The 25,912-nt window shown below is 40.6% G+C and overlaps 1 protein-coding gene across 10 annotated transcripts in view; it reads left to right on the top strand.

Annotated features, from left to right (window-relative positions):
• The window catches only part of LOC122560750 (casein kinase I), a 239,730-nt gene that overhangs the window by 49,295 nt on the left and 164,523 nt on the right, over positions 1–25,912 (top strand). For 9 of the 10 annotated variants that reach the window (XM_087998098.1, XM_087998103.1, XM_087998100.1 and 6 more), the window contains exons 3-4: positions 15,134–15,174; positions 18,172–18,241. The exons of the other annotated variant lie outside the window; for it this stretch is intronic. In XM_087998098.1, the coding sequence (XP_087854224.1) occupies positions 15,134–15,174; positions 18,172–18,241 (111 nt within the window). The remainder of the gene's footprint in view (positions 1–15,133; positions 15,175–18,171; positions 18,242–25,912) is intronic. 10 annotated transcript variants of the gene reach the window in all.

The following is a 25,912-nucleotide window of genomic DNA, read 5'->3' as shown; positions in this document are numbered from 1 at the left end:
CAGAGGGTGGTATCTGTATGGAGAAAGTGGTGGAGGCTAGTACAATTGCAACATTTAAAATGCATCTAGATAGGTATCTGAATAGGAAGGGTTTGGAGGGATATGGGCTGGGTGCTGGCAGGTGGGACTAGATTGGGTTGAGATATCTGATTGGCATGGACGGGTAGGACTCAAGGGTCTGTTTCCATGCTGTACATCTCTTTGACAACTCCTTTCTTCTTCCTCCCCTCCTGTACAGTCAGGCCGCTTGTGGTGCCAGAAACTTGGCTGTAACTGCACTCCTTTGAGGAACCAGTGCCCTTATCAGTATACAAAATAGAAAACTGATTTTTGAGCAGCATCCTTGGGGAGTTGTGCACTACCTGCCAAATTCTCTTTAACTGGCTGGTGATCATCCATTCCTTTCATTCCTCCAGTCCTTTAAGCTGCGGTGTGGCCACCTCTCTAAATGTGCTGTACATGAAACTCTAAGCCTTGTGCGCATGACACTGTCTCCAGCTGCTGCTTGAACTCTTAAACCCACAGCTCGACTTTATGTAGTTGGGAGCACTTTCTACAAATGTGGTCACCTTGGATGCTATTATGGTCCACGTATGACAGGTCACATATTCCACCTAATTTTGTTTTGCTAGCTAACTTTTTGAATTGCTTAATCTTAAAAACGAAACTCTCCTTACCTTTAGTCTCCTGTTCTTATTCACTGTTACTTTATCCCTGGTGCTTTTCAGTTAATCTTTAGTTAATCCCCTTTAATAACTTAACACTTTTTTAAAGTAACTACTATTTAGGGTTAGACTCTAGCTAATAAGGAACTATCTTTTTAATCAGTACACCGCTTTCCTGTGATATCACTCCAGTGTTTGCTTTTCCAGTTCAGATATTTTTGGATTAACCTGTTGAGAGATCTTGCACCCCTGTGGAGCAGATGGGACCTGAACCTGGGCTTCCTGGCTCAGAAGTAATAAGAGCTGCTTTAAATATATAAAAGAGAAGAGAGAGGTCAAATTTAACGTAGGCATCTTTAGAAAATGAATCTGCGGAGACAGTCATGGGAACAAGGAATCGGCAGAGGAGTTAAGCAGATATTTTGCATGAGTTTTTACAGTGGAAGATATTCAGACATCCCATTAAGTACCATCGCCATCACTAAAGAAGTACTCTTAAACAAACTAATGGCGCTGAAGGCTGCTGAGACCCCTGGCCTTGATGGCTTGCATCCTGAGATCCAGAAGAGGTAGCTACAGAGATATAGGATGCGTTGGTTATTAATTATCCAAAAAACTTTAGAAATACCAGAGGAATGGAAAACTGCAGAGTCAGCTTGGCTTCATGAAAGGGAATCATTCCTGAATATTATTAGAGTTTTTTTTTTTAGGAGTTGCAACCAGAGTGGATAGAGAGGAGCCAGTAGATGTGTTGTATTTGGACTTCCAGAAAACATTGGACAAGGTACCCCTCAAAAGGGTAAATCATAAGATTAAGAGCTCAGTGTTGGAGGTAGTTTATTAGTATAGATAATTGGCCTGGGCAGGAAACTATCTATCTAGGATAAAGGGTTCCTTTTCAGGTTTGCAGGATATAACCAGTGAGGTTCCACCAGTGAGTGCTGAGCCCATTGTTGACTAATAATATACAGCATATATTATTGACTTGGAGGAAGGAAATGAAGTGAATGTAGTGCAGCCAGATTTGCAGATGTCACAAAAATAGATGGGAACTAGGTTGTGAGAATGATACAACATTTGACAGAGATATTGATAGGTCAAGTACGTGGGCAAAAACTTGGCAGTTGAAGTATAATGTGGGAAATTGTGAAGTTGTTCATCTTTGAAGGGAGAACAAAAGAGTATTATTTAAATGGAGAAAAACTGCAGAAAGCTGTAACACAAATGGGCTTGTGTATAAAATGCACAAAGCTAGAAAAAGAAAGTGAGGACTGCAGATGCTGGAGTCAAGAGTGTGGTGTTGGAAAAGCACACAGGCCAGACAGCATCCAAGGAGCAGGAGAATTGACGTTTTAGGCATAAGCCCTTCATCAGGAAAGACTCACTCCTGATGAAGAGCTAATGCCTGAAACGTCGATTCTCCTGCTCCTCAGATGTTGCCCCCGCCCCCATATATCTCTCAGTCCCTCTGGCCCACAAGCCTCATTCCTGATGAAGGGCTTATGCCAGAAGCGTCAATTCTCCTGCTCCTTGGATGCTGCCTGACCTGCTGTGCTTTTCCAGCACTACACTCTTGATGATGAAAGCTAGAGCACTGGTATACCAAGTAGTCAGGAAGGCTGATGGCATGTTGGCCCTTATTTGAAGGGAGCTGGAGTATGAGAGGAGTGAAATCTTACAGCAAGTGTACAAGGTATTGGTGAGACCACATCTGGAGCACTGCGGGCAGTTTTGGTCCCCTTATTTCAGGAAAGGTATTGTTTCACTGGAGGCAGTTCAGAGAAGGCTCATTGAGGTCACTCTTATTCTTCTAAAATCCAGTGAGGAGAGCCCCAGCCTGTTTAGCCTTTGCTTGTACCTCCATACAATCATCCTAGCAAAGACTCAATAGATGGGGTCTCTACACACTGGATTTTAAAAGAAGAGAGGTGATCTCATGGAAACAAAGAGAATTCGCAACGGGCTTGACAGGATAAATGCTGAGAGGATGTTCACCCACGTGGGAGAGTCTAGGACCAGAGGGCACAATCTCAGGTTCAAGGGGTGCCTATTTAAGATTGAGATGAGGAGGATTTCCTTTACTGAAGGGTAAAGTCTTTGGAACTCTTTGTTACAGAGAACTGTGGGGGCAGAGTCCTTGTGTAGGTTTGAGGTTGAGATAGATCCTTGATCAGTAGAGGAATCAAAGGATACAGGAAAAAGGCAGGGAAGTGGACATGAGGAATGTCTGATCAGCCATGATCCTGTTGCATGGTGGAGCAGACTTAAGGGACTAACTGGCCTTCTCCTGTTCCTGTTTTATTTGGTTTTATGGTCTTATGCAGGAGCTAGCAAGCACAAATGGGATGGGTAAATGGAAGGTAGTATGAATTGGATATGGGCAGCAGAGTTCATATTTGTGTAAGATAGAAGATGATGGCTGGCAAGAAGGGCATTGGTGTAGTCGAGTTGAGGGCCAACAAGAAAACGGATGAAGTTTCATTAGAAGATGAGCTGTGTCAAATATGGAGGTGAAAATAGGCCTCACTATCTGTGTGTTCAGTATCTCTAGATGAAATTTGACAGGAAATGATCCCTGACAATGGCTGGATTGAACAAAATATAAACTGTCGAGCATATTTCTGCTGGAGAGTAGAGGAATAGAATATGATTTGGAGATGCCGTGATGGACTGGGGTGTACAAAGTTAAAAATCACAACACCAGGTTATAGTCCAACAGGTTTAATTGGAAGCACTAGCTTTCGAAGCGCTGCTCCTTCATCAGGTGATTGTGATTATTGTGATTTGATAGGTCTGAGCAGGTCAAGTTACAGACGATATTGGCAGGTGCCATATGTCAAAATAATGGTCTTGAAGGGCTCTTGAGATTTTAAGGACTACTCCTCGATGTTTGGTGACTTTTATTTCCTTAAGGGATGACATTTCCATTCTCTCTAACTCGTTCAGTATTGAATCACAGTTACGTTGTAAATTACCCTCTATTTGTATTGACATGTGGGAGATTTGGACTCTTTCTTTCCCCCTAATTCTACATCCAAGTACTTAATATCCTCTATGATTATCAACTTTGCATTAAACTTAAAACTACAACAAATGCTCAAGGAAGTCTTAAATTTCCAGGGCACAGTCTTATTTAAACTGACATAAGACAACAGACATAGGCCAGCATACTACTTTTCCAAAAATTGACAACACTTCATAATTAAGTTATAATACATTCATTTCCTATGACTTTGAGTTTTCTTGGCTACCAGTTAGCTAACTTTACCTTGTGGACAGGTTCTCTCGGCAGCTTTCTCTCTCTGTCTCTGTCTTTCTCACTCTCTCTCACATTCTCACTCTCTCTCACTTTCTCATTCTCTCACTCTCACTCTTCCCCCACCAATTTCCTCTTCTCGTATTTGTGTCCAAGACCAGGATTAAAGTCAGTGGTTCTGTGGTAAAATACACAGATTGGGTGCAGTTGGCATGGAACATTGACAAACTGTTGTCCAAGTTATGTGTGGGGGAGGTAACTAGAGGACACAATGGTAGACTAATTCTGTGAATAAAATGAATTCAAATCCAGGAGACATATGGAATTGATTACAGGAATAGAAAAATCCAGAAGTGGCAGAGAAATGCACCTTGTGTCACACTCGTTGAGGTGGTGTGTTGGAAAATAAGCCTCACTATTTTTGGAGTTGTCACAAAACTGTGGGAAGCTAGGAAAGTGATTGCTGGGCCTCTTACTGAGATACTTGTATCATTGATAGTCACAGGTGAGGTGCTGGAAGACTGGAGGTTGGCTAATGTGGCGTCACTGTTTTAGAAGGGCGGTAAAGACAAGCCAGGGAATGATAGACCGGTGAGCCTGACGTCACTTGTGGGCAAGTTGTTGGAGGGAATCCTGAGGGACAGGATGTACATTTATTTGGAAAGGCAAGGACTGATCAGGGATAGTCAGCATGGCTTTGTGCGAGGGAAATCATGTCTTAGAAACTTGATTGAGTTTTTTGAAGAAGTAACAAAGAGGATTGATCGGGGCAGACCGGTAGATGTGATCTATGTGGATTTCAGTAAGGCCTTCAAGAAGGTTCACTATGGGATACTGTTTAGCAAGGTTAGATCTCACGGAATACAGGAAGAACTAGCCATTTGGATACAGAACTAGCTCAAATGTAGAAGACAGAGGGTGGTGATGGAGGGTTGTTTTTCAGTCTGGAGGCCTGTGACCAGTGGAGTGCCACAGGATCGGTGCTGGGTCCTCTACTTTTCTTCATTTATATAAATGATTTGGATGTGAGCATAAGAGGTACAGTTAGTAAGTTTGCAGATGACACCAAAATTGGCGGTGCAGTGGACAGCGAAGAAGGTTACATCAGATTACAACAGGATCTTGATCAGATGGGCTAATGGGCTGAGAAGTGGCAGATGGAGTTTAATTTAGAAAATGTGAGGTGCTACATTTTGGGAAAGCAAATCTTAGCAGGATTTATATATTTAATTGTAAGGTCCTTGGGAGTGCTGCTGAACAAAGAGACCTTGGAGAGCAGGTTCGTAGTTCCTTGAAAGTGGAGTTGCAGGTAGATAGGATAGTGAAGAAGGCGTTTGGTATGCTTTCCTTTATTGGTCAGAGTATTGAGTACAGAAGTTGGGAGGTCATGTTGCAGCTGTACAGGACATTGGTTAGGCCACTGTTGGAATATTGCATGCAATTCTGGTCTTCTTCCTATCGGAAGGATGTTGTGAAACTTGAAAGGGTTCAGAAAAGATATACAAGGATGTTGCTAGGGTTGGAGGATTTGAGCGGTAGGGAGAGGTTGAATAGGCTAGGGCTGTTTTCCTTGGAGCATCAGAGGCTGAGGGATCACCTAATCGAGGTTTATAAAATCATGAGGGGTATGGATAGGGTAAATAGATAAAGTCTTCACCCTGTGGTGGGGGAGTCCAGAAATAGAGGGCATAGGTTTAGGGTGGGAGGGAAAATACATAAAAGAGCACTCGGGGGATCTTTTTTCACACAGAGGGTAGTACATGTTTGGAATGAGCTGCCAGAGGAAGTGGTGGAGGCTCGTACAATTGCAACATTTAAAAGGTATCTGGATGGGTATATGAATAGGAAGAGTTTGGAGGGATATGGGCCAGTTGATGGCAGGTGCGACGAGATTGGGTTGGGATGTCTGATCGGCATGAACAAGTTGGACCGAAGGGTCTGTTTCTGTGCTGTACGTCTTTATGACTCTGACTCTACTTGGTAGAACTTGATTAAACCAGTGAATTGCCATATTTTAGTCAATTCTCTAATTCAGGTTAAAAGAATATGGACACTTCCTTTTTCATTTAAAAAGGAATTATTATTTATTACTAATTTGTGACTTTGTAAATTAAACTGAACTCCTCTTTTCAAAATTGTCATGCGTGTGCAAACAGACACACAAAGACAAAAGCTAAAAATGTGTTGCTGGAAAAGCGCAGCAAGTCAGGCAGCATCCAAGGAGCAGGAGAATCGAGGTTTCGGGCATGAGCCCTTCTTCAGGATTGAGGAAAGTGTGCCAAGTAGGCTAAGACAAAAGGTAGGGAGGAGGGACTTGGGGGAGGGGCGTTGGAAATGCAATAGGTGGAAGGAGGTTAAGGTGAGGATGATAGGCTGGAGTGGGGGTGGGGGCGGAGAGGTCAGGAAGAAGACTGCAGGTTAGGAAGGTGGTGCTGAGTTCGAGGGTTGGGACTGAGACAAGGTGGGGGGAGGGGAAATGAGGAAACTGGAGAAGTCTGAGTTCATCCCTTGTGGTTGGAGGGTTCCTAGGCGGAAGATGAGGCGCTCTTCCTCCAGCCGTCGTGTTGCTATGGTCTGGCGATGGAGGCCAAGGACCTGCATGTCCTTGGTGGAGTGAGAGGGGGAGTTGAAGTGTTGAGCCACGGGATGGTTGGTCCGGGTGTCCCAGAGGTGTTCTCTGAAATGTTCCGCAAGTAGGCGGCCTGTCTCCCCAATATAGAGGTGGCCGCAGCGGGTGCAGTAAATGATGTGTGTGGAGGTGCAGGTGAATTTGTGGCGGATATGGAAGGATCCCTTGGGGCCTTGGAGAGAAGTAAGGGGGGAGGTGTGGGCGCAAGTTTTGCATTTCTTGTGGTTGCAGGGGAAGGTGCCGGGAGTGGAGGTTGGGTTGGTGGGGGGTGTGGACCTGACGGGGGAGTCACGGAGGGAGTGGTCTTTTCGGAACGCTGATGGGGAGGGGAGGGAAATATATCCCTGGTGGTGGGGTCCGTTTGGAGGTGGCGGAAATGATGAAGGATGATACGATATATATGGAGGTTGGTGGGGTGGTAGGTGAGGACCAGTGGGGTTCTGTCCTGGTGGCGAATGGACGAGCGGGGCTCAAGGCCGGAGGAGCGGGAAGTGGAGGAGATGCGGTGGAGAGCATCGTCGATCACGTCTGGGAGGAAATTGCGGTCTTTGAAGAAGGACGCCATCTGGGTCGTACGGTATCTCCAGCATCTGCAGTCCTCACTTTCTACACAAAGACAAAACACAAGTATTGTGGGTGGGAAAGAAAAATAATGTCAGAAGTGTAATTATGGCACCGGTCTGGATTGTAGATGTGGGTTGTTTTCTTTTGACTCCTTCCAACTCTTTGCTAATGCTATGAAGTTGTGGTTACGTGAATTCTGTCTTCCATTCATTGGTTGAGGATTTGCCTTTCCAGTTCCTTTGAAAGTGGTTTCTCTGCTTTTCCTTTCAACAGGTGATTTTCCCCTCACGATGGGGGAAGAGTTGCTCGCTCCTTGTGGTTTTCTTTTACTTCTCCACATAGATTGGAGAGCCAAGAAAAGGATGCTTTCTGTTTGCAGTCTGAATGTTTCTTTAGTGTAGTCTACACCCAAGGCTAGACACAGGAAACAATCTGTGTTGGGCCCTGATGAGCCCACAACAATCAATTGTAATTGAAAAGTTAATCAAAGGCCTCTCTCTCGGCAAAATTACTCAACCACAGACAGTGGCATTCTGTTTGGATAAGGCAAGCTTGTAGATACAACTCTGTTCCAATAACCTGGTTTTAAACTGCAAACATTTTGCTCACTTTACTAGGTTTAAAGTAGTATGTTTTGCCTGATTTTTAAATTTTTATTTTCTCAGTCCACATTTTTAAAAAATACATTAAAATGGTCTTTGAACTTGGCCCAGCAACATCAATCTCTGACCGGGAAGTGATAAGTCGCAGGAGGCGATAAATGCAGCAGAGTAATTAATTCCAGAAAGTAAATTTTGAGCATTGTAAAATCCAGTTGATTTAAACGATGCCTTTACTTTTTCTTCCATTGAATAGAGATGCAGCCTTGTTGGCGTCAGAAAAAGAGACTTGCACATCTAAGTCATTGAGGCCTGTTTGGAGGCTGTGGAGGTGCTACCAATTGTGAATGAAATGTAAGAAAATGATCACACAACAAAAGACAAACTCTCTGTTGTTATGTGGGCGTTCATACTGTATGATTCTCTGAGATCCTGAGTGGCATCGAAGTCTGCATTAAACCTGACTCTGGCTACAGATCACCACAGAACCAATTAAAAATGAAAGTAAAATGTTGATTAACGCTGAGAAGCAATTCTGTGAAGAAGTGCTCACCAGTAATGGTACTTGTCCTTTGCAAATACTTGCCAACACAATTAACTTTTGAGTGTTCCAAGTGAATTAAATGAAGTGGTAATGATGACTCTGGATCTAAAGATATTTATTATCATGTACAACATAATGCAACATTATCAAGATTTCTTTATAGTATTAACATAGCAAATAATACATCATTTTACATATGCTTTGAGGCTTCCAACAAAGTAAGAGTGGGCATATGAAATTTTCATGCCAGTACAGATTTGAACAGAGGGGGCTGTGACTGACCTAACAGGACAATAACAGATTAGCAATCTGTGACTTTCCACATGTGGAAAGAGTGCTTTGAACAATATGACATGCGGATGAAATGCCAGAAATGAAAAGGCAGTAGCTGGAGGTGGTAGTGGGTGGCGATAATTTAAGTTAATGAATTAAAAGCTTTGCACAAGCAGTACATTATACAACACTGAATGTTGGCTTATGTGCAAGTGATTTTTGGTGTTGTTTTATTGTTTGTTTATACTGCTGCTGAATTCCTGACCAAAAAGTCAGCAGTGACATTGCTTGTAGATTAATATTGTGTAACATAATTAGTGTCAGCACTAAAAATGGTTTTTTTTTGGAATATCTCACACTCAATGGTCACTTTATGTTCTGATTAATTTCAGTGGAGTCAACTGCAACCGTTTGAACGTGGGAAGTGGTATGAAAGGAGCAGTTTTACAATTCATAATTGCTTTGGATTTCAGCTGTTTTGTTTTTAAAATAACTCTTTTAACTTCCACTTAATTTTCTGGAAAGGAAGCATCACAATTCTGAAGAATTTCCTCTTGCTTTCTAATCTAATTTGTATTTGTCTTGAATCTGTGCATTTTGTTTTTTGATCCCTGAAATATCGGATGCTGTTTGCTGACAAACATAGAACATTAGCAACACAGAAGGAGAACATTTGGCTGTTAGTCTGTGCTGCTCTGTTTTATTGTTTCATGATTTCAAACATGTCGTATTACTCCATAAGATGTGTCCGCATCTGCATTACACTCTTTCCAAAGCCATTATTCTTATTGAAACCTAGCATTGCGTGAACACCTCAACTTTCAGTTTGGTTTGTTAGTACCTTCTTTTGACTTTTGTATTCTAAGCCTATTTTGATAAATGTGCCTCAATGTCCTCTGAACCTGTATTTCAAAATCTTTGCTGTTTTACAGAAAGCATGTTCAGCATTCTAAATATTGGTGGTACTTTTAACCAGAAACTTGAGGCAGCACCTTCCAAATTCATGACCACTCCCACCTAGAAGGCCATGGGAAATAGATACATGGGAATCCCTCAACCTGCAAATCTTTTCTCTTTCCTCACCCCAAAAGCCACTCCACACCCTGATTTGGAAATATTTCGCTGTCCCTTCTGCCACTGGATCAAAACCTTGGAACTCTCTCCTTAATTCACATTGTGTGGGCCTACCTACAGCACATGGACTGTAGCAGTTCAAGAAACCAACTCATTACCAACTTCTTAAGGGCATATAGGGACTGGCAATAAATGCTGACCAGCCAGCAAATGTTTACGTCCCGTGACTGAATTTTAAAAAAAATGCAGCACTTTTTACTCTATTGAGCATTTGTCCTGTTTGCTCATTTCCCCAGTTTTATTTACCTTTGCAGTGACATTTTATTGTCTAAAGAAATAACAAGCCATCTATTTTAGCTTTTGTACATTTTGACATGATTCTCACTGGGTATGTCTTAGTGATTTGAATATATGCAGTGAATTCCAAGGGCTTTTGATAGAAACTTTATTCCTCACCTAAATTCAGTTTACTCTCCTGCACATTCATTTTTATAAACTTCCATGTAATACCTTATTTAAGGTTTTCCTAAAGTCCATGCACATTACATCAACTACATTTTCTTCACCTTCCATGTAGTTAATCTCCAAAAGAATTGGGATTTATCAAATATGATCCTTTTTGATGTCCATGTTGTCCACATCTAAATCATTTCTCTTTTATTTAGTGGGCAAAAATCCATTTTGGATTCAAGAGAGTAAAATACTTCATGATGCAGATGTTCAACTAATAGGCTTCTAATTACCCAGCTTAGTGCTGTCCTTATTTGTAAGAATGTGGGTCCCCTGGCACATATCTATGTTCACAAAAACACAATAACTTGAATTTATATAGTTTTATAGCAGGATAACATTTAAAAGTATTTCTTGAGCATTCACAGTATTCTTCTTTATCAACATCTGGATCTGAGGTCATGATTCATTAGGCCTGTTTAACTAACAAACATTAGCTTGCTTAGCCAAACAAACTTATCCAACACTTTTCATTATCCAGTGTGATATTACACACTTTTGTCTCAGTCACTTTTGGGTTCATGACTTCTCTGCTCCTTTTTTCGCTCACTACTAAAGGCTCATATGAAGTAATTGTTCATTATCTTAACAAATATTGGCTCATAGTCTTGCGAGTTGAACAATCATTTTCTCGTGGGGCCCCAGTTTGGTTTTAGCTCGCTTTAGTGGCATAAATGTAAAACATTTTTGTTGTTTCTTTTGATATTTTTGACACTTCACGTTCCACCTTGCCTTTTTCTTCATTCAGATTTTAACCTTGTATTTTCATATTTTACGTTTAATTTGTATGACAGTCCATTTCAATATTAATTGCATCCTAAATGCTTTATTTGTACATAACTCCTGAAATCGAGTCTTGCTTTTTTGATGGAATATGTTTGCTGTTTACATATGCAACATAATTTAGAAAGAGAAATCAAAGTCCGGCTGCTGTGTCAGTCCTGTGTGCAAACGTCTTTCATTTCACCTCCACCAACTCGCTCTACATTACTCTCAAATCCTCTGTAATCCAAGCTGTTGCTCTACTTTTGTATTGACTGTTTTAATTTCTAATTGATTCTTAAACCTTGCATTATTGGGAGCAGTGACCAGATACGGGTTAGGCCGCTTTTGGAATACTTTCAGTTCTGGTCTCACTGCGACAGGAAAGATGTTGTCAAAGTTTTACGGGTTCGGAAAAGATTTACAAGCATGTTGCCAGGGTTTGAGCTATAAGGAGAGGCTGAATAGGCTGGGTTGTTTTCTCTGGAGCGTCGGTGGCTGAGAGGGTGACCTTACAGAAGTTTATAAAATCATGAGTGGCATAGGATGAATAGCCACGGTCTTTTTCCCTAGGGTAGGAGAGTCTAAGGTGAACAAGTTTAATGTGAGTGGAGAAAGAGTTGAAAGGGACCTGAGGGGCAACTTTTTCATGCAGAGGGTGGAATGAACTGTAAAAGGAAGTGATGGAGGCTGGTACAATAACAATATTTAAAAGGCATCTGAATGGGTATATAAGTAGGAGTGGTTTAGAGGGATATGCGCTAAATGCTGGTAAATGGGACTAGATTAATTCAGGATATCTGGACGTCGTGGATGAATTTGACTGAAAGGTCTGTTTCCATGCTGTACAGCTCTATGGCTCTCTAACTTGGCCACACAAACATGTCTACCTGATCTAACTCATTACTCGTAACCATATCTAATAATATATTGCCCCATATAAGGTATGTTAACACACTGTTTGAGGAAGGGTAGACACTTTAGAAATCTATTCCCTTTTTTCTACCATTTGCTGCCTCAATGAGGCGAAATATCCCCAATAAACAATTAGCTATTCCCACTAATCTTTCTATTCTACTCAAAATTGTGGATGGAAAATCTATCATTAAAAGTCTTTTATTCACATGTCCCAATATAACATATAATTTAAATTCTTTTTGAGGTTCATCCTTTTTTTCTATTTTCTGTCTGTTCTGCAGCATGTGCTAATTTTAGTCAGTGTTACAACTGTATCTCTTAAATGTATTCTATTCTAATACATTAACTTTTAATTATTGGCTAGTTTGGTCAGCTAAGGCTGTTCATTTTAGATTTTCCTATAAAAGGATTGCTTTCCTCGCCCCTACCCCCTTCCCACAATTTGGAATGGCAGCATTCTAATCTTTTGTTCTGTCCATTATCTTGCATATGAATATATGCTTTAGGAGGAGAATTAGGTTCTTTGACCCTTCAAGTCTGATCTGCCATTCAGTAAGATCGTAGCTGATATGTTAGCTCTGAACCCAAGTTCATGTTGTCACAGTTTATTGCTACAATGATCTTTGTCCTGAATATCACTGGCATCTAGAGGTTCCAACATTTGGCAATTGCAGCACATCATTTGCCCCGCCATCTCTCATGTTTTAATGACTTAATAACTTTAACTTTAACTTTATACCTCAGATAGCCCATCCCGCCTGATAAGTTTTCGCACTACCAGTGAATTTTACTCTCTCAAGTATATTCACTGGAATTTAGAAGAATGAGAGGGATGTCCTGGAAGTAGAGATCTTTGTGACTTTAACCAGTGACCATTTATCAGCCACAATAAAGAGTTGCAGGAATTTAATGAAATTCAGTTGTGTGATGATGAAACTGTGCAGATCTGACAGTTCTATCTTGATCGCTAGCCAGAGTATGTCTGCAGTAGCTCTCTCCCGAGGCAGTACTTTGATCTCCTCTGATACGTCAGTATTATTGATGAATTCTGGTCTATGATGTGAGGTCCTTGCTCTCATGACTTCCCCATCTGGATTATGTCCATCACATTTAGCAAGGGTAATCCATGTGCAGGTCATTTTCTTGAACACATGGTCTCCAACTGTGCCTCCTTTTGTCTCCTGTAACACTGACAGGAGCAGGATAAACTTCCTCATCTCTCATTTCCAGCCAAACCATGGAACGCCTTGACTTTGATCTGAAAGAGTTTCCAAGAATGTTTTCTCTTATCCTGGTCAACTATTATTCAAATGGATCGAGGTTGAGGAGCTTAATTAACCAATTTTGAAAACAGTTATAATGTCTTTGATAGCTATGCTTTTCTTCACATAATCTTGGGTGTATTTATTTGTGATAATGGGCCACAATGTTTCAGTGCTTTATGGCCTTAGATTGATATGTACACAAGTTCACTAAGATGCCCTGAAACAAACTACGAAGCCTAGAGAGGAGTTCCATAACATTTAAAAGCTTCCTGAGACACAGTCAAAATTTTCATTCATCCCATTCAACTACAACTCCACACAGTCACAAGAATGGCCTTGCCCTATGCTGATTTTGATTATCCACAGTCTTGAAAACCCAACAATTTTCCCTTTCCCAGGTAGTAAAACCACGTATAATGGGCAGAACCTTGAAGAAACACAGTGGAAAGAACATTTATACAGCCGACCAAGCTTGCACTTTAGTTCCAAGACGCAGGGCTCATGACCTGCCCTTAATGGAAAAAGGAGCTGAGGTGTGGCTCAGGTCCCAGCAGTGAGAGGACATTGTGATTGCGAGGCTCCAGTAACTCAGATTATACCTTGTCCAAACATCAAATGGCTTTACTTGAAAGAACAGGAATGCTTTGATTTTTAATTTTTAAAAGAAATCAGTAGCTGGATGGGTTGCATACCCTAATGCTTGTTTGGAGAATGTGCCAAAACAGCCACTGCTGCCTGAGCACTGGCATGTGAAACTGGTGCTTGAATCTGTCGGCCCTAGAAATTCTATCACAGTTGTTGTTCGACAGACCCTGTTAATGTTTATTCACCTGAGTGGACTCACCTGATCCTACTGTGTCCTGTTCTGATGAAAGATTACAGACCTGAAACATGAAGTGTATTTTGCTCTTCATGGTTGGTGCTTGACCGGATCAGTATTTCGAGCATTCGTTGTCATTATTTCAGATTTCCACCATCTTCAGTATTCTATTTTTAATTGTAAACCTTCTAATATTGAGGCATTGCTTAACAGGGAGCTAATGTGGATCAGCAAGTACACGGATGGTCGGTGAATGGAACTTGATGAGTCAGATTGCAACAGCAGAAGATTTGTGGGAGTGTGTTATAATAAAAAAAAATGCAGCTAATCACATTTGGTTTTGTTCAGGAAAATTATTTTTCAAAATATATTTGTTTACAAATCTCTTTCTGTCCTTGTCTAACTTTCCCTTTGTCTCGGATCTACTTCTCCTTCTCTCACTCTCTCTCTCACACTTTCCCTCCTTTCCCCTTCTCCCCCCTCCTTCCTTTCACTCTCTCCCCCTCCCCTCCTTTCTCTCTCTCTCTCTCTCTCTCTCTCTCTCTCTCTCTCTCTCTCTCTCTCTCTCTCTCTCTCTCTCTCTCTCTCTCTTTCTCTCTCTTTTGTCTTGTGTGTCTCCCTTTCTTTTGCTCCACGTTTGGCTGTCTAGTGCTCCATTTTGTTTAATCTGATTGTTAAAGTTCTTCTCTTTGATAGTACTTTTGGACTCTTTCTTCTGTATGACAGCCAGGGAGGGGGAAAAATGCATATCTGTGAAATGTTTTAAGATTTTGCTATTTTTGTGATGCGTATCTGTCTCAAATGAAAATTGATGTCTGTCAGAGTGACAGACTCACACTCTGACTAGAGTGTCTGCTTTCTGTTCTTAGCTAACCACACTTTTAAGGAAAGTAAGCTAGAAACATTCACAATGGCATTTCTTCCTATTGTGCAGGTGCACCAGGAAGAGCAACGGGCAAGTTCAAATTTGATTTTGCTCTTAATATTCTACAAGCATCCTCTCCATCTTTTCTGTGTAACTGTATTCGATTGATATTTTTACAAAACTTATTCACACTTGACTTAATAAATTTTCTCGCAATATGTTATCCAGTGTTTCATAAATGCACCAATTAAAATGGATGTGGTTGTTTAGTAGCAGTATTAAAGAATGCAGAATTTTTGTATGGCAGAATAATTGTGCTTAAATTATTGCACTGTCAAAACACTGATAAAATATAAAATAAATCTAATTGTTTGCATTTTCTCTTCAAGGTAAAAACTTGTACACAAATGAATATGTGGCAATTAAACTGGTAAGTCAGAAATTATTGTTGCTGTATTTAGTTGCTGTAGTGAATGATTTCATAGTAAATCCTATTTAACTGTTGAATTTCCTTCAGTGAAGTGCAAGTAGCACAAGTATTTGTGTAGTTAAGCTTAAAAGGTAAATGATCAAAACATTCAGCTTACATTATTCAAGATGTCCACATTAAGTGTCAAATTAGCTTTTAGGAATGTTACTTGAATATTTATTCAGAATTGTTTGAATAGAAACACTGAATCTCTATAATGTGGAATCAGGCTATTTTTACCCATCCAGTCAGTACTGACCTGCCAAACAGCATACCACATAGACTCACCCCCCTACCCGATCTCTGTAACCCTACTTTTCCTATAGCCAATCCACCTAGTTTGCACATCCCAGGACACTATGGGCAACTTAGCATAGCCGATTCATCTAATGTACACGTCTTTGGATTGTGGGAGGAAACCCACGCAGCCACGGAGAGAATGTACAAATGCCACACAGTGGGTTGCCTGAAGCTGGAATTGAACCTGGGTCCCTGGCACTGTGTGAGGCAGCAATGCTAACTGCACTACACATCTCGCACTCGCGCGCTCTCTCTCTCTCTCTCTCTCTCTCTCTCTCTCTCTCTCTCTCTCTCTCTCTCTCTCTCTCTCTCTCTCTCTCTCTCTCTCTCGCGCGCATACACACTCCTGCAGACCCATACACTCACGCAGACCCTCTCTCATACATACGCTCACACATACGCACCCTCTCACAGACCTCCCCCTGCCCCCAAACACATGAAGGCGCGCACACACACATAAGTTTGTGGAAAGAATTTGTACTTGCAGAATTATATTTTATTTTGCTTAAAAATTGTATGAACACATGTAAGATTCTGTAAATCCCTTTTTTTAGAAATAGAATCAGTCTGAACATTCAGGCACAGACAACCTCATGCAGGGCACCTCATACCTTCAATGCATTATCTGAGACAAAATGGCACCTATTAAAGTTCACTTGAGAATGTACTTTTTAAAAAAAAGTTGTGGGATTTACATATGAAAGAACTGAAACCAACATGCTCATTCTAAAAGATGCGAGATTTAATAAACAATCCAGGTCTTTTTCAATACCACCTGATGAAGGAGCAGCGCTCTGAAAGCTAGTGCTTCCAAATAAACCTGTTGGACAATAACCTGATGTTGTGTGATTTGTACACCTCAGTCCAACACTGGCACCTCCAAATCATAACTACTGAGTAACTGTGCTGTCCATTTTAATGGAAACATTTTGTGGCTGGGAAATTTTATCCTCTGTGTTTACTATCTGATTTTCTGGCACAGTTCCTGCAGGAAGAAATGCTGGATTTGCCTTCCTGCTGATGTTTCATAAATGCCTGAAGAACAAGAGGATAGTTAGAGCAAGTGTAGGGCCAGTTCGAAGCCTGGATAACTTGTATTCTGGGCTGCTAACAGAAAAAAGGGAAGAAATTGTGAATCATAGAATCCCTACAGTGTGGAAACAGGCCATTTAGTCCAACAAGTCTACGCCAACCCTCCGAGTATCCCACCCAGACCCATTCCCCTAACCTATTACTCTACATTTACCCCTGACTAATGCACCTAACCTACACATCCCTGAACACTATGGGCAATTTATCATGGCCGATCACTTAACCAACACATCTTTGGACTGTGGGAGGAAATCAACGCAGACATGGAGAATGTGCAAACTCCACACAGTCACCCGGGGCTAGAATCGAACCCAGGTCCTGTTGCTGTGAGGCAGCAGTGCTAACCACTGAGCTACCATGCTGACGACTTACTTCACAGTCATGTCTTCATAATGTTTGGATTTGATTTTTTTTGTGCTATTTATTTACTGTTGATGTTGATCGTTTATAGTAAGCATAGTGTGGGCACTGCACATACATAAAAATGCTGAACTGATGCTTCATGTTGCTGCAAACCATGAGTTAACTGCAAACTCTCTTCATTAAAACCTTTTTCCAATGTCTCGTCTCCTCCCCTCCCCCTCTGCCTCCATTAACAAACACAATACATATTAGTGAACTGTTCTTTTTGTGGTCAGCCTTAAAGTATTTACTCTGCCTGTGTGAAATATTATACGTGGTAATAGACACATTCAGTTCATGATTTTAGAGATTGACGATATGTCAAATTTTTAGAATGTGTGCAATAAGCAAAGGAAAATTTTTGCTTAGTTGTGCACATTTATGAAATTGTTACTTTTTTGATAACTTTATAAGAACCTCTTTATAAACACTACATCAAGTGCAGTAATGTGATCGAGTGAATGCAGAGCCCAATTCTAATGGGATTGCTGGCATGGTGTGGATTTTCAAAAATCAGCCACATAGGCTGAATAAAAATGTATAAAATTCAAATCTGTAGTTCAATATTGTGTGCAAGCTGGACCTCTTACTGGGGTAAGAGTACTGATCAACACTGATTTATACAAAGCGAATGACAATGACGTAGCAGCTAACTACTCTTATTCAATATGAGAGTCTCTAATTCCTGTTGGCCCTCAATTATAGATACAACACTGAAGTTATGGAGGATCTGCTGTGCCGAAATGTGCATCCTGAATACACTCGTCAATTTGATTAACACATGGTCTTTTTCTAAAAATAAAAATAATGTCATGAGATTTTTTGAGTTTTGTAACACCATGTGTAATATCTAGATAACTGCAAGTAAGAGAAAACCCCCGTTCAATTTATCATAGTGTTATTAGTATTAAGATAAGGATTAGCAGGGAAATTTAAACAATCTGTGTACAGACTTATCTACTTTGATGTTGAACTTAACAGCAATTACTGAACCACCTTTCATGTAGTAAAATGTCCCAGTGCTCTAGTTATTTTATAGGTCACTGCATTTTTTCTGTGAAATACAGTGAATAATTGGTGTAACAAAATGTAATACAAATACCGGCATTATCCGCAGGTTTACCTTCTGGCATGCTTAACCTAACATTTTTCTTTCACATTTAGGAACCTATGAAGTCCAGAGCACCACAACTTCACTTGGAATATAGGTTCTACAAACAATTGGGATCTGGAGGTAAATGCAGATATTTGATTTTCACACAATATTTCTTATTGGTTGGTGAGTATTCAAGACAAGCATTTGACATCTTGCTTTTTGAAAAGTGCGCTAACCTTTGGATGTGTGATTTTGATAGAAACAATTAACAATTTGTTTTTATTTTAATTATGTTTGAAGAGCAGCAACTTTGTAGAGTGCAAATATTAATACTTTTTGAAACAAACACCAGTTAATATGGAAGTTATTAAAGCTTTTGTACAAGTGTGATCATATTGTTTGGTCTGCTGAAATGTTGCGATTTGGTTTGATCATGTTGGAAAATACTTCAAACAATGGATATAATATGGAAATGTATTTTGTCTATGTGAGTTTTATTGACCAGTGTGACTTGCCCACTATGTACGTTGTTTGATTTCCATGATCAAAATGTTCTGACACTAACTCAACCTGAAAGTGGGCAATAAGAATTATTTCAAGAGAATCTCTGCATGATACCATTTGTCTACCACTTGATTTAACTTAATTGTTTGCTTTAATTTTCATCTCCTTGACTCCTTGTGAATGGCCAGCCTGGATCATATCCTTTTGAAAAGTGTCAATTTGATAATTTCTTAGTTCCAGCTTTTTTGAAGCAAAGTGCAATTTTAATTAATTGATAAAAGTACTTAGAATCGTAGAGATGTACAGCATGGAAACAGACCCTTCGGGTCAACCCATCCATGCCGACCAGATATCCCAACCCAATCTAGTCCCATCTGCCAGCACCCAGCCCATATCCCTCCAAACCCTTCCTATTCATGTACCCATCCAAATGCCTCTTAAATGTTTCAATTGTGCCAGCCTCCACCACTTCCTCTGGCAGCTCATTCCATACATGTACCACCCTCTGTGTGAAAAGGTTGCCCCTTAGGTTTTTTTTTTGTCTTTCCCTTCTCACCCTAAACCTATACCCTCTCGTTCTGGACTCCCCAACCCCAGGGAAAAGACTTTGTCTATTTATCCTATCCATGCTCCTCATAATTTTGCAAACCGCTATAAGGTCACCCCTCAGCCTCTGACGCTCCAGGGAAAACAGCCCCAGCCTGTTCAGCCTCTCCCCATAGCTCAGATCCTGCAACCCTGGCAACATCCTTGTAAATCTTTTCTGAAAACTTTCAAGTTTTCACAACATCATTCCGATAGGAAGGAGACTAGAATTGCATGCAATATTCCAACAGTGGCCGAACCAATGTCCTGTACAGCTGCAACATGACCACACAACTCCTGTACTCAATACTCTGACCAATAAAGGAAAGCATACCAAATGCCTTCTTCACTATCCTATCTACCTGCGACTCCACTTTCAAGGAGCTATGAACCTGCACTCCAAGGTCTCTTTGTTCAGCAACATTCTCCAGGACCTTACCATTAAGTGTATAAGTCCTGCTAAGATTTGCTTTCCCAAAATGCAACACCTCACATTTATCTGAATTAAACTCCATCTGCCACTTCTCAGCCCATTGGCCCAGCTGGTCAAGATCCCGTTATAATCTCCGGTAACTCTCTTCACTGTCCACTGCACCTCCAATTTTGGTGTCATCTGCAAACTTACTAACTGTACCTCCTTATGCTCGCATCCAAATCATTTATGTAAATGACAAAAAGTAGAGGACCCAGCACCGGTCTTTGTGGCACTCCACTGGTCACAGGTCTCCAGTCTGAAAAACAACCTTCCACCACCATCCTCTGTCTTCTACCTTTGAGCCAGTTCTGTATCCAAATGGCTAGTTCTCCATTTATTCCATGGGGAACCTTGTTGCACGCCTTACTGAAGTCCATATAGATCACATCTACCGCTCTGCCCTCATCAATCCTCTTTGTTACTTGTTCAAAAAACTCAATCAAGTTTGTGAGACATGATTTCCCATGGACAAAGCCTACTTTGAAGTGAATAAAGCAGATATGCCAACTGCCACATTCAAACATGTTGAGATTTTGGAGTCTCATTTAACCTCATTTGGAAAATGATGAGCTACTGTGAAATGTTAGGATTTTTCTGATGTGAAGTTTGCCCAGGAAGTTTGTTAATCTGCAACTCCCACGCTACCCCGGCAAAAAAAACCAAAAGACTCCACTTGAGGACTTTTTAAAAAAATATTCCAGGGACTACTTTTTGGTTTTCAGTGGCTTCTTTTCCATTTTCACTTAGCAGTCATGTAATAACAATAACAATACCTTCTGCTTTGTGTTGACATATGGGACAATTCACCTCCTTTATTTTTCCCTATTTTTCAAATTCCTCCATGCTACTTCGCTAATGGTAACTGCTTCGTGCTTTTCTACATTTTTTCGCTTTCTTTCCATCTCCACATTGACAATATCATTTAGGATCTTGTGCATCTCAATAAAGTCATCCCTCACTGTTCATAATTCCAGTCAAACCTATCCTCAAAAAGACAAGGCAACCAACTCATTCCATGTATCAGTCTAGTAACTCATCTGAGTTGCCTGCAACAGATTTATATCCTTCCTTATTTTTTGAGACTAAATTTGTACCCCAGTATTTGGTTTCACCAGTGCCTGTATAGCTGAAGGATCATAGTTTTCTATTCCTTTTGTAATAAAGGATAGCTTCCCAATAGCTATCATGGTTATGTACTGTGCCTGAATACTAACATTTTAAGACTTGTGCTATAGAAATTTAAATCCCTCTGCACAGTGGATTCCAATTTGAAGCCGTAAATTATTAAACTACTTTATATCGAGGCTTATGAGGACAATGCAAGGAGAGTGGCTTTGAGAAACATGGCAGCAATGATTGTATGGTGGATCTGACTTTATGGGCTGAATGGTCTAATTCTGCTCCTGTATTTTATGGTCACTCCTTATGGTAATTTGAAGGGCAACGTGCAGGTGGTGATATTTCTACACATTTGATGCCCTTGTCCTGCTACGTGGGAGATGTCATGGGTTTGGAAATACTGTTGAGGCAGTCTCATTGTGTTGATGTAGTGCCACCTTGTTAGTGGTCCAAGTGTTACTACTGAGTATGGTGTTGTAGGGAAGGAATTGAATGTTAACGTTTGTTGAATGCAGTGCTAATCAAGTGGGTTGCTTTATCCTAAATTGTGTCAAGCTTCTTGAGTTGTTGGAGCTTCACTCATCCAGGTAAGTGGGGAGTATTCCACAATTCACAAGGCACATTGAGGAGACAGGAGATGATTTACTCACTGCAGATTTCCTAGCTTCTGACCTGTTCTTGTAGCTGCTCTATTCATATGGCTTGTCCAGTTCAATTTCTATGACATATAGTGTTACACAATTTATTGCAATTATATAGGATAGGCTGAGTGGGCACGAAGCTCTTCACCTTTTGTGTTATTGTTATAATGTTGCATCTACTGTATTTTTGATACATTATTGCATTTAGTTGAGATGCCTGGATTAGATCTCTGTTTATAAGGTGGTGGCTCTTTCAGCCAATGTGACGAGTGAGAGCGTAGATCCTTGTATGAAAGTTATGATTTTCAAAATTTCTTTGTAAAGATTTTCAGATGCTGCACTATAGATTTTGTAAAGAACTGTGGTCAGTTTAAATGCTACCATGTTTTTTTAAAAAAGGTTGTTCCTCTGTACTGGTTTATTTTTGAAAAAGAATGGCAACCTTTTTAAATGAAAACTGTGAATTTTACGAGTTTGGCTTGGGATTTACAAGCCAGGTTTTGGCAGTTCCATATAGGCCTGAATCTTCAGCAATGGTGAGTGGATTGTCTGTAAGACCCACCCCTACACACACACGCGCACACACACACATGCACGCACAGTACTTGGCACTGCAACACATTTCTCATGGGATCCTCTGTTACTAGCTGTTCAAGAAATGGTCAAGCACAGTACTGTTTAAGGAAGATTAGGGGATATGCCTTTCAACAATTCCTTGTCCATTAGATCTGTCTGAAGTCTCAGACACTAGCTCAATACTAGGAGCTTCTGTGCCCATTAATCAATTGGGTACCTTTTTGACTTGCTAACACTCAAGGACCTCTGTCCATTGACAGCCTCTTCATAGCATTGATTTCCTATCAGCCCAACTACCTGCCTTACAGGAAGACAAGAAAGATCGCCAGTTTCCTGACTGATGACCTGCCGGTGAAGTTGGAACTCTTTTTACCTCGGTAAAAACAATGACTGCAGATGCTGGAAACCAGAGTTTAGATTAGAGTGGTGCTGGAAAAGCACAGCAGTTCAGGCAGCATCCGAGGAGCAGTAAAATCGACATTTCTAGCAAAAGCCCTTCATCAGGAATACAGGCAGAGTGCCTGAAGGGTGGAGAGATAAATGAGAGGAGGGTGGGGGTGGGGAGAAAGTAGCATAGAGTACAATAGGTGAGTAGGGGAGGGGATGAAACACTCTTTTTACCTCAAACTGGGCAGGCAACTGGGTGGCTGGTGAAAGCCATTCCTCCACCCTTACCACTTACCTGCACCTCCTGGCAAGACCTGGAAATAAAAGACACTCTTCATGCTATTGAAAGCCTCAACCCTGTCATGATTTCTGGGATGCAGAAGATGCCAGCCTGTTTCTGTGGAGTGTTGACGTTCAAATCCACAATTCTACAAAAGGTTCGTCAGCCAACTCTTTAGTTAATGGGCATTTGATCTAAGCAAGCTTTCACAGTTGTAGGATGGAGAGTCAGTCACCACAGATCATTCCCCCCACATCCCCACCCAAATCCCTCTGCACTTGGGCTGCAAAATCTTGGCATAAGACATAGCAAGTGCAACACATGTAGGACTTGGAAAGAAGAGGCAAGAGGTGGAGGAAGAAAGAGATTATTTCTTTCTCTTTTCATTTCATTTTCAGTGCCACTAGAATTAGTATGGCTATGTTCTAAGCATTGACATTATGTACAGATCAAACTGGAAATAACTATGAATTAGTGCAGAGAAAATCTGAAAATAGGAAGTGACTGATAACAGTTTGAAAATTGTGGAGGTCAGCACACAATTTTTTGCTACAAATTCAACTACATTGTAAAATGTAGGATTTCACTGTTTTATTTTAAGACTAAGCTCTTTTAGGAGATTTATTATTCCTGCTTAAATAGATCTAGTTTTGTCCAAAGGTTGGCTATTTGGATTGTGTTTGCCTCGAGTTGAAAATGGTTGCAGCAGTGTTGTCAACTTCGTAAACTTGAACAATCTTTATTTATTCGGGTGAATTATACCACCATATTCCAGCTTCATTAATTGCTTACAAACAAATGTGATAGTGGAATATTTGCACAGAACGATTAACTTTGTATAACCAATGATGCAATAGAAATTGTGTATAGTTAATACTTGAAGCAATAGTCATCATGAACTAAAGAATTTTTCTTAAAGTCCAAAGAGGAACTGTTAACTGGAAGCTTTTACCTTAATAAACCAACATGGATTTTTTTCCTGGTTTGGGGAAAAATGTTTGAAAATACTACTTAATAGAACTCCACAAATTAGTATCTTGGAGTTTTCTTGAAATTTCTACCATTGCTAAATAAAAAAAACAATAAAGCTGCTGAACTTCCCTTCAGCAGCTTTATTCGTGAAAGCAAATATTTTTGCTGATAAATGATGACTCTGATTGTCCTAACTGCACACCAGGCTTTCCCATCTTCTAATGAGATTTCAAAAAAGTTGACACTGGTTCTTACAGTTGATTTAGCTATTCTATCCAGTCAGTGTTGGTTATGTTTCTGTATTTTTGCAGGTACAAAAATCTAATTAGGTTATAAATATTCAGCTTATGTGTGGAAGAGAGAAGATAGCCCATTAGACTGAGCGAGTATCTGAAGTGAGACTGCTTCTTTTGTGATGTGAGAAATGTCTTGGAATAAAACACATTTCATAAGTTTCAAGTTATTACTCATGCATTAATTCGTAAATCCAAACAATTACCCAAAATGTTGATTTATTCTTGTGGTTCACTGCTATGGATATGTTGGTAAAGTTCCCAATATGTGGGGCTTTTTGTACACTAATATTCCACCAGAAGTGTGAAACCGACTCCTTGGAATCGAGATGTGTGAGCGAGACCGGCAGAATCTTCTTCAGTTTTGAATCCCTTGTGATCTTATGGCTTTAGGTCAAATGGAATTTCAAGAAACCTGTGCTGATTTACCACCTGCTAGCCACCCACCCCGCCACCTCCCCCAAGTCAGCCTCCTGTCTATATTCCTCCGAGAAATCACTGAGGGAAGCAGGGCACAGAATGTACTTTGTGTGGGAGACTTTGATTATCACCACCAAGAGTGACCTACACAAAGTACATTCTGTGCCCATGGGAGTTGTGGCACACCTTGATTTGAGCCCCAGCAGATATGAGGAAGTCCTCAAGATTCTGTAAAATATCAGGGAACAATTGGTGGATATAAAAGTAGAACAGAGTGTTCCGTTGAGAATTTCTGGTTTACAGTATGTGTTGATGGAATACAGTGCCATCTTAGGAGCACTTGCTTTGTTCAGCTTTTGTATAGTGGATGTTATTTTTTAAAAGCAAAGTACTGTCGATATGAGAAATCTGAAAAACAGTTGCCCCCCCCCCCCCCCCCCGTACCCACAAGGCATACATTCTAAGACCTACCGCGGAAGCCTGAAACCGCAGATAGTAGCAAACTCATCCATTTTAAATGGAAAATTTACCTTCCCAGCAGCTGCCTGGTCCCTGGTTCTGGAAGGTTCCCTGTAATATGTTTGGACCGTGATAAACCATGTGAAACTGAAACCACAGTAACCGGACTGGCGGATATGGCGGTTGCCCTGTACAAATGGAAAGTGATGGAGAAACTCAAGTCTGGCAGCATGTGTGGAGAGGGAAAGAAACTTAAAGTTCAAGTCCAATATGATTCTTTTTTGGAACTACATTTAACTGGTTCTCATTCCACAGAGGCTGCCAATTCTGCAGAGTTTCTCCAGCCTTTTCTGTTTTTATTATTGATCTAAAATTTTAAATCTTGTGTTATTCTTCCAGTTAATGATCTGGGTGTTTCAATTTCTTTTAGCAAAAGTTGTCAGATCTTTATTGATATCATAACATTTTAAATGATATAAAGAAAGTGCTGATTGTTTGGTGACTTTCTAGCTCTAATTCCTCGGGCTATTACAGCAGAGCTAGAAAACTCGATACTCCCAGCCAGTCTGTCCCTGTAGAATTGTGACACTGACACAATTCGGTCATATCAACTTTGCCCAGTTATATTTGATCCACAGAAAATTGGGTAAATCTAATGTAATTACCAACCTGTTGATCTCCTTGCAGTTATCATTAAAATGATGGAAGGAGTCTTGGTGTGCATCTATCCATCAATAGCCCGTTCACTAATGCTTCAATTAGGTTGTCACTTGACACCAGGCATCACAGCTTTGATTTAGACACGATGTCGAGGCAGAATGCCATGCAAGTGTCAGATGTATCTTACAGGAAGGCAGCATTCATCTGAGAATAGCACCAAGAAGCTTGAAAAATGGTTAATGGGTATAGGAAAAATGCTCCAGTGTGTGACATAAGCTTACACCATAAGACAATAGGAAAGTATCTTGCTTGTTCAAAGTCCACTTCATTGTAGGCAGCTTTGACAAAGGGTCAGTTAGACTCGAAACGTCAGCTCTTTGCTCTCCTTGCAGATGCTGCCAGACCTCCTGAGATTTTCCAGCATTTTCTCTTTTGGTT

Source organism: Chiloscyllium plagiosum, unplaced genomic scaffold, assembly GCF_037043375.1.
Source record: "Chiloscyllium plagiosum isolate Xiang-an unplaced genomic scaffold, Cpla_swu_hap1 HiC_scaffold_2, whole genome shotgun sequence".
Taxonomy (NCBI): Eukaryota; Metazoa; Chordata; class Chondrichthyes; order Orectolobiformes; family Hemiscylliidae; genus Chiloscyllium; species Chiloscyllium plagiosum.
Note: the sequence above shows the minus strand (reverse complement) of the source record. Positions and strands in the feature narration are given on the sequence as shown.